We start from the raw sequence: 13,281 nt of genomic DNA, 5'->3' as shown, positions 1-13,281 counted from the left end.
ACATATACATATATATATATATATATATATATATATACACACACACACACATATATATATAGAAGGCTTAGCAACTGTTTAGAGCGAACGATGTGGATGACCCGTCGACCAGTTGCTATGATGTGCATTGACCACCAGGGGGCAGACACTCAATGCAGGAGCTGTTCACTGGTGGTCAGTGCTCTCCCATAGGGAGGTGGGCTCACAGCTGGTGAGCTCAGTTGCAGCAGTAGGAGCCTCTTCCAACTGCGTGGTAATGCTACCAAGCGGTGGCGGCAGCAGGTGCATCCGGCCTGGAGGAGCCCAAGCAGTGCAGCATCCAGCCCAGGCTACACTCCGCCCTGGCCGCCTGCTGCTTGGTGCACTGCTACATCCCCCAGGGATCCCGGATTGCAAGAGGGTGCAAGCCAGGCTGAGGCACATCCCCCCACCACCCCATGCACAAATCCATGCACCGGGCCTCTAGTACTAAGAGCAGAATTCTGGTTAAGAGCAGAATCTCTAGAACAGTGTTCTCAACAAAGGTGATTTTGCTCCTCAGGGGACTTTTGGCAGTGTCTGGAATGCTACTAGCATCTAGTGGGTAGAGGACACAGATGCTGCTAAACATCTTACAATGCACAGGACAGCCCTAACAGCAAGGAATTATCTGGCCCAAAATGTCAATATTTTCAAGGTTGAGAAGCTCTGCTTTAAAGTCACACTGCGTAGGTTTGAATCCTGGCTCTGGTTGGTTCTAATTGTATGACTCTGGGCCATTATTTAACTTCTGTGTGCTGCAGTTTCTATAAAACGGGATTGTTGTGAGATTTAAAGCACACATACTCAATGGAGTTTAGTATAGTGTCCAACATGTAATGAATGCTCAGTAAAATTATCTGTTGTCAAAATTATATTATAAGCTATGAAATGAAAATTGACCTTTAAAAATTGATCCCAAATTTATATTTACCACAAAAAAGTGATATTTGAAAGTTTAAACACTATAAGGAACTTTTGACAGAGTTATGAATATAGTAATAAATTAACATTTTCTTATAAACAAAAGAAAACATTTGTCTTTGCCTTAGTTTCTACCTTTCTTTATTGCTTTAAAATAATTAAAATGTTTCTTTTTCTCTCTGCCTTTTTTTTTTAATAGCTGGGGCTCTCAGTGCACATAGGTATTTCCGAGATAACCCCTCCGAATTATGCTGTATCATTGTTGATAGTGGGTACTCCTTTACACATATAGTTCCTTATTGTAGAAGTAAAAAGAAAAAAGAAGCAATTATTCGGTGAGTTGCATTTCATTTTTATGTTATTTTTTAGAAATAAAACTGAAAAATGTGTAGTAAACTGATCCAAATTTCCATTCTCCCTTTTTAGGATAAATGTGGGAGGGAAACTTCTAACCAATCATCTAAAGGAGATCATATCTTATAGGTAATACTTAACTTTTATTCTTTGGGAGGATGGGATGCTGGCAATGAAGTTTTTCAAGCAACTTAAAATTATTCTTTACCCGTAGAAGTAACTTCTGGGGGCATTTCTATATGATTAGTGCTTAAAAAGCTATATCACATATATAAATACTAACGATGTTTAAATCGAAAAGCTTTCTAGCATTTAAAATGGTATTGTCCACTAAAAAAGACATTCCCAAATTCTACAGAATTTAATATATTAATATTTTAAAATGATAAATGTTATACATGTGGATTGTAAAACAAATTTAAAAGGTGTATAAGGAGACTGGCCGGCGTGGCTGAGTGGTTGATCATCGACCTATGAACCAGGAGGTCACAGTTCAATTCCTGGTCAGGGCACATGCTGCCTTGTGGCCTCGATCCCCAGTGTGGGGCCTGCGGGAGGCAGCCGATCAGTGATTCTCTCTCATCATTGATGTTTCTCTCTCTTCCTCTCCCTTCCTCTCTGAAGTCAATAAAAATATACTTAAAAAAACAATAAAACTAAGATAAACATAAAACTGAAACAAATATGACAGTATTATTTTCTTTATTAATTATGGGCGCTTACTAACCCATACGAAAGCTACCCTTATTTAGGTAATTCTCAGAAAACAAATGGTCAGTGGCACAGATAGATGATCACTAGAGAGTTACATGCAAAGGATATATATGGATAATTCTCAGACATAAAAAAATGTTAAACACCTGTAGAAATTAAAGATTTAATTCAAATCCTTATCAGTTATTTGTTGAGGAGCTGGGGATACATGAGTTAACAAAATAGACAAGAACTCCTCTTCCTCATGGCACTTCTTAGTAGAGAAAATGCACATTAAAATACCATTTAACAATTCATATTTATCGAACTTTTTCAAAAGATGATGTAGATTTGTGATATGGGCACTCTTCATTTGCTGCTGATCGGAGCACAACTTGAAATAACTTTTCTGGTAAATAATTTGGCAGTATACCAAGAGACTAAGTATTTTATATTCTGCATTTTAGAGTATGAATAAATAATCATAATAATCAGAGATATAGATAAAAGTACTATATTTCATTACTCCTGAGTTTATGTTTTTTTTACATTTTAACTTTGAAATTGAGGTGGATCTTCCAATCGTTGGTACCTTAGAATTGTCATAGTTTAATTAGCATTTCTTTCTTTTCATTGGTACATTTGTGCATCTTGGAGAAGGTGGAATATGGTGTATATGACTATGTTGTTAAAAGCAAAAAGATAGAAGCAATAATAATAATTATTATGTTTAAAATATATTTTTATTGATTTCAGAGGGGAAGGGAGAGGGAGCGAGAGATAGAAACATCAATGATGAGAGAGAATCATTGGTTGGCTGCCTCCTGCATATCTTCTACTGGGACTGGAATCGAACCTGGGACCCTTCAGTCCGCTGGCTGACACTATATCCACTGAGTCAAGCTGGCTGGGGCAGAAGCAAAAATTATTTATTGAGTACAGGGACTATGCTAAACACTTTATATATATGATTAGAATGATAAACTTACAGCTATGTTAAATTGTCAATATTACCTTTTTAGAGTTGAAGAGTTGTAGTCCCAAAAAGATAAAGTAACTTGGCTACTAATTTGGGATTAAACCTAAGTTTCTGGCTCCCAAGTCCATGTTTATAAACACACAGGTATCTTTCCTCCCTGATCTAAACTTCCAACATTAGGAACATCGACAAATACATTTTAACAGATCCCTCTGACTGAATATTTTAGGGCAGTAAGAAATAATTTTTAAAGAGTATGTAATAGCATAAGAAAATGTTCATGAGATAATGTTTAATCTAAAACATAAAAAGTAAACATGTATATAATCTATGTACACAAAAATATTCAAAGGAAGTAACCTTATATTTTTGTTTTTTACAAATCTTTATACATTAAACCTGTGGGTTTTTTTTTATTTACTCATCAAATATTTATTAAGGATCCACTACATGCCAGGTACTGTGTGCTGACTCACAATACTTTTGTAATCAGAAAAGAAAGTGCAAAGAGTTAAAAGCAAGATTCTATTCAGAATGGTTGGAGGAAAAAGTTTGCTCTTTAATTGGGTAAACCTTACCCCTTAACACGTTTTCAGTTTCCTTCTTTAAATTGGACTTACATTTGCCTTTGGAGGGATAATGTGGAGATAAAATGAAATAATGGAAATAGGATGGGGCTGGGTGGAGGTGGGCAAAGGAGGGGAAAATGGGGGACATCTGCAAGTGTCAACAATAAAAGTTTTAAATAAAAAATAATAATAATGGAAATAAGTATTTCATAAAGTTATAAATATTTTACCCATTCAAGAATTTACTATTTTAAAAAATTAGTTACCTGAAAATTTAATTCCAGAAATAAGTATTTTAAATGATCATTATAAGTTATATTTAAATCTTTTCCATGTCATTTTTTAAATATGTTTTTTTTTTTGCCGAAACTGGTTTGGCTCAGTGGATAGAGCGTTGGCCTGCGGACTGAAAGGTCCCAGGTTCGATTCCGGTCAAGGGCATGTACCTGGGTTGCGGGCACATCCCCAGTAGGAGATGTGCAGGAGGCAGCTGATCGATGTTTCTAACTCTCTATCTCTCTCCCTTCCTCTCTGTAAAAAATCAATAAAATATATTTTTAAAAAAATGTTTTTGAGAGAGAAAGGAAGAGAGAGAAAGAGAACATCTATTGGCTGCTTCCTGCACCCCTCCCCCTGGGGTTCTAGCTCACCCCCCTGGCATGTGCCCTGATCAGGGATGGAACCGAACGGATGACCTTTCGGTGCACAGGACATTGCTCAACCAACTGAGCCATACCAGCCGGGGCTCTTTTCCATTTAAAATTTTTATTTCTTTTTAGGCAGTTACATGTTATGGATGAAACACACGTGATTAATCAAGTGAAAGAAGATGTATGCTATGTGTCTCAGGATTTTTATAGAGATATGGATATTGCCAAGTATGTATAATGGTAATCTAAGAATTGGGAAGTTGATTCTTGGGAATGTTATACATAGTTAAAATATTTCATAAGTCTCTATTTTGTTTTCCAGGTTGAAAGGAGAAGAAAATACAGTAATGATAGACTATGTTTTGCCTGACTTTAGTACAATTAAAAAGGGCTTTTGTAAGGTAATTTGAAAAGTCCTCATTATATTTCTTCAAGTGACCACCTCAGTCAGATTTGAAAAGTATCCAGCTGGGATTAGTGGAGTCTTAACAGAATTGTTGGTTGGCTGCCTTCCTGGTGGCCATTTTTCCAGTTACAAGTGCATAAATGATTAATAAATGTCTCACTAAAGTTATTTAGAAAAAGAACTGTCAGCTGAATGACAAATCTGGAGATAAACAGAAGTTGGTTATTTGCCTGTTGTGAATATTGATACAGTTGACCCAGGACTGAATTATTGATATTTCTTTTTATATATTTTAAGTATTTTTATACCTACATACAGGATTAGGATATACTCTATTATGGGAGGAAAATTGCATATATGAGTCAAATGAAGTGAATGTCTATAACTGAATTTAGAAAAGCTGATGATTCTTAGTAAAATTGAGAGGAAATATTATTTTAATGATGTAGAATATTGTAGAAGGAGTTTTTTTTTTCTAGTCCCTCAGGAACACAGCTCACAGATGGGTGGGTTAGCAGAAAATAACGAGAATTTCAGTAGTAATGCCCATATATTTGTTTAAGTCATTTGGAAACAGATTTTTAAATAAGATTGAATAAATAATAAATGTAAAGATGTAGGCTTTTTGCACAAGGGAAAGGAAATATCCCAATAGAATGAACCACAGTGTTCAATAAGCAATAGGGGAGTGAAAGTAGATAACGGAAGAAACATAAGACAATAAGTGTTTTCTATTGAGAGTATGTTCTTTGTTCTCTGGAAATGGCAATCAGTCTACTATTATAAGTACTTTATGAAGTTTCCCCTCATCTGTTCCTTTCTTTCTGTTTTAAAATGTGTGGAATAAAGCCAGGTTATCTTTGGGGGAATAGCTATGTTAGGGTCACTAATTATTTATTTGTGTAGTTTAGGCAACAGGAGAGAAAACTACTAACTTTTGAGAACCTGAAACTTCCAAGAACATGTTAATATATTAGTATTACATATTACTAAATGTTATTCGTCGTGTGATCTAGATAATGTGGTAAACATTTTATCTTTTACTTTAAGCCAAGGGAAGAGATGGTGCTAAGTGGAAAATATAAATCTGGGGAACAAATTCTTCGTCTGGCCAATGAAAGATTTGCTGTACCAGAAATACTCTTTAATCCTTCTGATATAGGAATTCAAGAAATGGGAATTCCAGAAGCTATTGTGTATTCAATTCAGAACTTACCTGAAGGTACATAGTTAAAATACTGAGTAGTAATGATATTTTTACAAAACCTTATGTGAACTCGAGAAGTCATCTGTTTCTTCTAAATAATTTTAGGAAATAGCAAGTCTTTTATTTGTAGAGATTTCCAGATCCAATAACATACTTGCATAATTCTTTATTGGTCCCAGATTATACATCTCATATGGGAAAAAGTCATTATTGTACACTTAAACTTGAAGAAATTCTCCAGGAGTATTAAATTATCATATCTATTGTAGAAAAAGTTTTAATTTAACCCACCTTTGCACAGAACATGACTTTATAACTTAGCAACTTAATGAATGGTTTTCAGCTGTTGGTAGGATTGGTTTATTCTTTCTGTTATATTTGGATTGATATAATTTTAATGAGATTGAAGTATGATACTTCGGAGTGAAGTCTGGGTTCTCCAGAAGCATGATTTAACTAATATTCTCGAGTGTTAAAGTACTTTTATATCTTGAAAATGTCTTCCTAGTTCATAAGAAACACTAGGCATTGGAGAAAACCAAGCATATGCAAAATCCTTTCCTTCCGATATATTTAAAAAAAGGAAAAATGAAAAAGAAAGTCAATAATTCCAACACCTTAATATATTTTCATATTAATAACTTTTCATATTAATATTTCATATTAATTTCATACTTTATATAAAGTTACAGTCATGAGGTATGCAACATTTTATACTATACTCCTTTAATGTCATGCCAGGAGACTCAGTGTCAATATATACTCATTCCTTGTTTTGCGCTGGTACTCAGTATTGTAATTTTTTAAAAAAATATATTTTTATTGATTTCAGAGACGAAGGGAGGGGGAGAGAGAGATAGAAACATCCATGATGAGAGAGAATCATCGATCGGCTGCCTCCTGCACGCCTCCCACTGGGGATCGAGCCCGCAACCAGGGCATGTGCCCCTGACCGGAATCGAACCTGGGACCCTTCAGTCCGCAGGCTGACGCTCTATCCACTGAGCCAAACTGGCAAGGGTTCAGTATTGTAATTCTTGATAAATTTCCCTGGGGTGCTGCATAGGCTTTTAATACTGGCTGACCATATGGCACTTAATGTTTGCCATCATGTAACTTTAATGAGTGTGAAACAAAATCCTTTCTTTAAATATTACTATAGATTATGAGTATTTTTCACTATTAAGTATTGCACATACTTAAATACCTGTCTCAGTGAGATAGCATGAAGTTAAAATGTCATGAAGGACCTCCTTTTCATCTTTCACTAGCTCAGTCTCAACCTACACAAAGATTCCTTCCATTTTAGGGAAGAACAATTATAATTATCAAATGTCTGCTAGTAGAATGTTACTGATATATATATAATGTTACAGCTTATAGTAAGTAGCCCATAGTTCAGCCCCTTACCGTAGTCTTTGTTCAATATCTAGAGGTCATATTTCTGTTTAATATATCTATTTATCTGTAATATCATTATAAAATCTCAGAAATTATAATTTATATGGTTATAAAAATATTATATGGTTTCCCAACCAGTACCTATAATCCCCAATTGCTTTTACCTAAGCCCTCATCCTTATTATTCCATGAAGATAGGTAAACAGATTTTCTAATGTCTTTTTTCTCTCCATTCTCCCTTTTTTTCTTTTACAGAAATGCAGCCACATTTTTTTAGAAACATTGTTTTGACAGGAGGAAATTCCCTTTTCCCAGGATTTAGGGATCGGGTTTACTCAGAAGTTCGATGTCTCACTCCAACAGATTATGATGTTTCTGTTGTGCTGCCTGAAAAGTAAGTGTTGGCTCATATAGACACAAAACATGGCAGACTGTAGATCAAGTGGACTGGATAAAGCAGACTTGAGTTTAAAACCTGGTTCTTCCTTGTTGGCAGGTTTATTTCACCTTTGGGATCCTCATTTTCCTTTACTCAAAAATTGAAGTGATAGCCCTGGCTGGTGCAGTGGTTAGAGCATTGGCCCGCACACTGAAGGGTCTCGGGTTCAATTCCTGGTCAAAGGGACGTACCTGGGTTGCGGGTTCACTCCCCCCCAGCCCCCCACCGGTTGGAGCTCATTTGAGAGGCAACCAATCAATATGTTTCTCTCTTTCTCTCTCTCCCTCCCCTCTCTCCTTCTCCCTCGCCCTCTCCCCACCCCCTTTCTTCCATGCTCTCTGAGAAAAACAGTGAAAAACATATCCTCAGGTGAGGATTAACAACAACAACAACAACAACAAAATTGAAGTGACAAACCTTCCATTTTAGTAGATTCAGTCTTATGAAGTATGTTAAGTGCCCACCATAATGATTAGAACATGATGGGCACTTGGTTAATATGAGATCACTTCCCTGTAGTAAGTCAGTCTTCTTTCCTAAGAGTTTTTATAGGCAGAGCAATTAGGTTATTATCTTTTTGAGATATCTGAGGTGTGTCATTTCCTGAGAGTTTCTATCAAGTACAGAAATTTAAGAATTTACCCATTGAGATAAGTTATGTCCATTCATAAGTTGTTTTGGAATGTTTTAAGATAATTTAAAACATTTTAAATTAACTTTTAAATGTAATTAGTTTTTGTTAAATTCAAAACTGTTTTATATATATTCCCCTACCCTGTTTTATGAGAAAAAGCAGATATCATTTCTACTTTATTGGTAAAAAAATTAAGGCAGAATTTTAGAGCTGTAAGGAAGGCTTACACATCATCCTGTCCAATGTTCTTACTTTGTAAATAAAGAAGCAAGGACTCATAAGTTGGCAAAGGCTTTACAGCGATTTGATAGCAGTGACCAAATCAAAACCCAGTTCTCTTCACCTTGAGGCAGGAGCTCTTACAAAATATACGTCTAATAATTGCTCCCTCCCAAGTTTTAAGTGGCAGAGACCCCACATACCTGACTTAATTTTAGAGTTTTGTTTTAAAGCTCAAGTAGAAATTTTCAAAACCTATAGCAGGCCCTCATCTGATTACTTATTTCATAGCTATCAGGTAGAAGAATAAACTACCATTAGATATTGAAATGATTTTTATCATCATTGATATTCATATACTCTTTTTAGAGTATGAAGCGTACTGGATTTTATTTATTTGTTTGTTTTAATCCTCTCCCTAGAGTATGCATATTGAGCTTAGAGGGGGAATGAGAGAGAGAGAAACATTGATGTGAGAGAGAACATCACTTGGTTGCCTTTCATACGTGACCCGACCAGGGATTGAACTCACCATGTAGTTATGTGCCCTGACCGGGAATTGAACCCAAAACCTTTTGGTATATGGGACAATGCTCCAATCAACTGAGCCACACTGGCCAAGTTTTATCCTGCATTTTGTTTACTTTATATATTTTTATTGATTTCAGAGAGGAAGGGAGAGGTAGAGAGAGAGAGGAACATCAATGAGAGAGAATCATTGATTGGCTGTCTCCTGTATGCCCCCTACTGGGGATTAAGCCTGCAACCTGGGCATGTGCCCTTGACCAGAATCAAACCCAGGACCCTTCAGTCCGCAGGCTATATCTGCTGAGCCAAACCGGCCAGGTCTTATCCTGCATTTCAAATTTAAGTTGTGTACACATTACAGGCTAAGAGATGCACAGAAGTAGTTTTATTCTTTATTCATCAAATCTTTATTGCCCACCTACTCGTGTGTGTGTGTGTGTGTGTGTGTTTGTGTGTGTGTATTCCTCTCCCCCCAAGATTAAGAAATGCAATAAGGCCCTAGCCAGTTTGGCTCTGTGGATAGAGCGTCGGCCTGCGGACTGAAGGGTCCCAGGTTCAATTCAGGTCAAGGGCATGTACCTTGGTTGCGGGCACATCCCCAGTAGGAGGTGTTGTGCAGGAGGCAGCTGATTGACGTTTCTCATCGATGTTTCTAACTCTCTATCCCTCTCCCTTCCTATCTGTAAAAAATCAATAAAATATATTTTTAAAAAAAGAAATGGCAATAAGTACAATAAGGAAAACATTAACTTTTTTCTTTCTCATTTTTTAGATTTGAAACTGAATTGGGGATAGGGGAACAGTAGAAATAGAATTGCATTATGACACAAAGTATATAACCTTGCTTGTAAATAAAGCCAAACTAAATGTTTAACATGCTTTAGTTTTACTTACTGTCCATGTCCTACCATGTAACTCTTTATCTTGCACTGTGTTTTCTAAATGTTTCATTTATTAGAGGCAACAGAGTATAGCAGCAAAAGCACAGACTGTGTGATAACAGTTCCAGTTAAATCTAGTTCCAGACTTAATCTCTCTGGCCCTTATTTTCCAGACTTATAAAATGGGCGTTATAATAACTATATTGCTGTGTGATGACATATCTTTGCTGCATACTAGTACAGAAGTTAGACTCAGTTATGACAGTGTTTTTCATTTTATGCATTTTTAATCTTTTGCTTGTATTCTTGTTTTTTATTATAAGAACTAGAGACCCGATGCACGAAATACATGCAAGGGGCTCGGCCCTCACAGCCGCGGCTTTGTCCGGAAGGTCTTTCGGCTGTCTAGTCTAATCAGCATATTACGCTTTTATTATTATAGATAGATTCAGGGCACAGGGAAAAAAAATCAAAAGAATAACTATTTGTAATGTTGATAAAGATTCCTTTCTTTCTGAGTTTGCTTTAGTCCTATGAAGTTTATGATTATTTTTATACTTTAAATGACTTTCTGCTACATTTTAGTGACTAATGTTTTTGCCTTTTAGTTTTATAAGATCATCTGGATTCATTTATATTACCTTTATTTTTAGCCCTATTACTTATGCCTGGGAAGGAGGAAAATTGATATCAGAGAATGATGATTTTGAAGATATGGTGGTAACAAGAGAAGATTATGAAGAAAATGGACATAGCGTCTGTGAAGAGAAATTTGATATTTAAGTAACATTTCAGAAAGTTTTGACTGGTTCTGACAAAGGTTTAATTTAAACGTTCTTTTTAAAGGTTAAGGATCTGTGCTACCTTTTATCTTAAGAGAAAGACTTGAACTTATGTAAATACTTTGATCTAGGGGTAATTTTCAAAGGTTTCTCAGCTTGGTTACTAAGTGAACTGTAACTCAGCCCATATTTTCATTTAGGAGCTACATTACCATAAACAATGCTTATGCTGTTTCTGAGAGTATGTTATCTTTCATTAGAAGATGAAAGAGTGAATGCATTTTAGATTTAATTCTTTATAGTTGAAAGCAGAGACTTAACTGTCTCGCTGGTCAGTTTTCCTCAGGAGGTAGTTTTGTGTGACTGTGTCTAGGAATTAGCCAAAGTGTTTTCAGTCTGGTATGATTTCTCTTTTAGAACAAGTATTTTACTTTAAATTTGTCATTCTTATTTGTATATACTAAAGTTGTAAAGACCATTCTTCTGTGTGTTTAATGTTTATTTTTTACTTAGAGTAAGTTTGAAAATGTGGAGACTAAAGCCAGTTTACTAAAGTGTTTTTGGTCACTACTGTGTTGGCAGAAGTGTATTCACTCATAAAAATACTGCACCATTTTGGGGGATTAAAGTAAATTTGAAGTTAACTTGGGGTTGTTCAACTTGATACAAATATTAGTGCTTAGTTTTGAAATCTCATATAATCTACAGTAAGTATATTAAGATGTTAAAGGCCATAGCTTTCCAATTGAAGGGAACAGCTTACAGTGACATTAATGAATGGGTCAGGTAAGCTTCTTTGATGGCAAACAGTAGGAACTCACTAGAGCGATCCTAAGTGAAACAACATTTATCAGCAGGACAGAGGACAGCTCAGAAAATCTAGGAAAAAGATTTTGGCTGGACCAACAGCCCTGAGAAGAAAAACCAGATAACCTTAGGCATCTAGATTATAGAAACTAAGAGACAATCCTTACAGAGCCCTGCCATCAAAATATCTCAGCTTCTGTATTTTCTGTCTTTGGCCTGTGCTCATCAATCAAATTCCTACCAGTCTCTTCTCCCAACTTGGGATCATGTGCCTGCCCCAGGGCTTTAGGGACTTTGACAGTCCCACTAAGACAGCCTAGAGCAGTGGTCGGCAAACTCATTAGTCAACAGAGCCAAATATCAACAGTACAATGATTGAAATTTCTTTTGAGAGCCAAGTGTTTTAAACTTAAACTATATAGGTAGGTACATTGTTATTAACTTAATTAGGGTATTCCTAAGGCTTAGAAAGAGCCACACTCAAGGGGCCAAAGAGCCGCATGTGGCTCGCAAGCTGTAGTTTGCCGACCACGGGCCTAGAGTAAACGAAGGAAGTTTCCCATAGGAAAATTAAGGTGAAGAGACCGAAGCTGGGCAGGGTGAAAGAGCTGTGTACTAACTACAATTATATATTGGATCGTATTGGGGTAAGGCCAGGTGAGTCCTTCCTAGACCTAGGCTGGTTATCATTATAGAGTTTGAAGATACCCAGTTACTAACATACAATTTGTGGACATTGTAGGAAAAAGATGCTGGTAGCATAAAACAAGTTTTTGCAACCATACAGTTGAACAGTGCTAGAATTTCAAGGTAATGTGGTTGGAGGTAAAAAGATAAGCCCCATTTAAAGGGCTTTTCTTGACTTGTCAGGATCTCATCTTGGTCAGGTAGAATGCTATCATTACCAGCCAGGTGTTTTTGCTGTGAGGAACTGGGCATTCCTCAAGGCTGCATTCCTAAAACATGCCCTCACCTGAAGTCTTCTGTTATATTCTACCGAGGATGATGCATATGCGTTCATATCCTTACTACAGTAGACTGGAATTTCTGAATACAGTGTACCAGTAGGTCTCATAATGCTTTTTTGAGACCATAAAAATTCATTTCTTAAATTAATGAACCTGGAGCCTAATCCTTTATCTGTAGCATCAAAGCTTCCATGCATTTCAACACCTGCCTGATTTTGAAAACTTTATTGCTAGAGGTAATGTTTTAATATTATACAATAAGTTGACTTCAAAGAGAACATTTAACTTTAGCTCTGAATAATAAACATTGTCTGAGATGATGCATTAAAGATCTCTATTATTATAGAAAAATGTTGATGATCTTTTTTTTGAACACTTACCAAGAGAAGTAGAAAAATTAGTGATGATCTTAAGTTTGAGATTTGCTAGAAGTAGAGACAGAACTTAGCCACGTAAGAGTTTAAAATTGTTATTATAATTTGCATGCATGGAAGCAACATGTTGGCCATGCATCATATACACCTTAAGACAGTAGAGGACTAGGATTTACAGCAATGAGTAATCAAGATAGAACTGCCCTCTCAAACACTTTCCTATCTTGGTTTTGAAATTTTTAATTCAGTGGTGATTGGCTTTCATGTAGTAAACTGATCATGTCCGTCTACTTCTCTGCCTGTCCCAAATCCCTTTAAGTCTGGAGAAGGGAGGCAAATGAGATCAGGGAAGCATACACAGAACACTCAGATGCTACTTGTGATATATTCTTTCTCAACCTCGGAGGTAGGCACATAGGTGTTTATTGTATTAGAATCTATACTTTAT

At 36.1% G+C, this 13,281-nt stretch overlaps 1 protein-coding gene across 1 annotated transcript in view; it reads left to right on the top strand.

Moving 5' to 3' along the window:
• The window catches only part of ACTR6 (ARP6 actin related protein 6 homolog), a 17,617-nt gene extending 5,453 nt beyond the window's left edge, over positions 1-12,164 (top strand). The window contains 7 exon segments of the mRNA XM_006084099.3: positions 1,142-1,277; positions 1,369-1,425; positions 4,317-4,415; positions 4,510-4,588; positions 5,644-5,815; positions 7,457-7,595; positions 10,556-12,164. Coding sequence (XP_006084161.1) covers positions 1,142-1,277; positions 1,369-1,425; positions 4,317-4,415; positions 4,510-4,588; positions 5,644-5,815; positions 7,457-7,595; positions 10,556-10,685 — 812 coding nt within the window. The 3' untranslated portion in view covers positions 10,686-12,164.
• Positions 12,165-13,281: the final 1,117 nt, after the last annotated feature.

This window comes from Myotis lucifugus, unplaced genomic scaffold (genome assembly GCF_000147115.1).
Source record: "Myotis lucifugus unplaced genomic scaffold, Myoluc2.0 scaffold_10, whole genome shotgun sequence".
Classification (NCBI taxonomy): domain Eukaryota; kingdom Metazoa; phylum Chordata; class Mammalia; order Chiroptera; family Vespertilionidae; genus Myotis; species Myotis lucifugus.
Note: the sequence above shows the minus strand (reverse complement) of the source record. Positions and strands in the feature narration are given on the sequence as shown.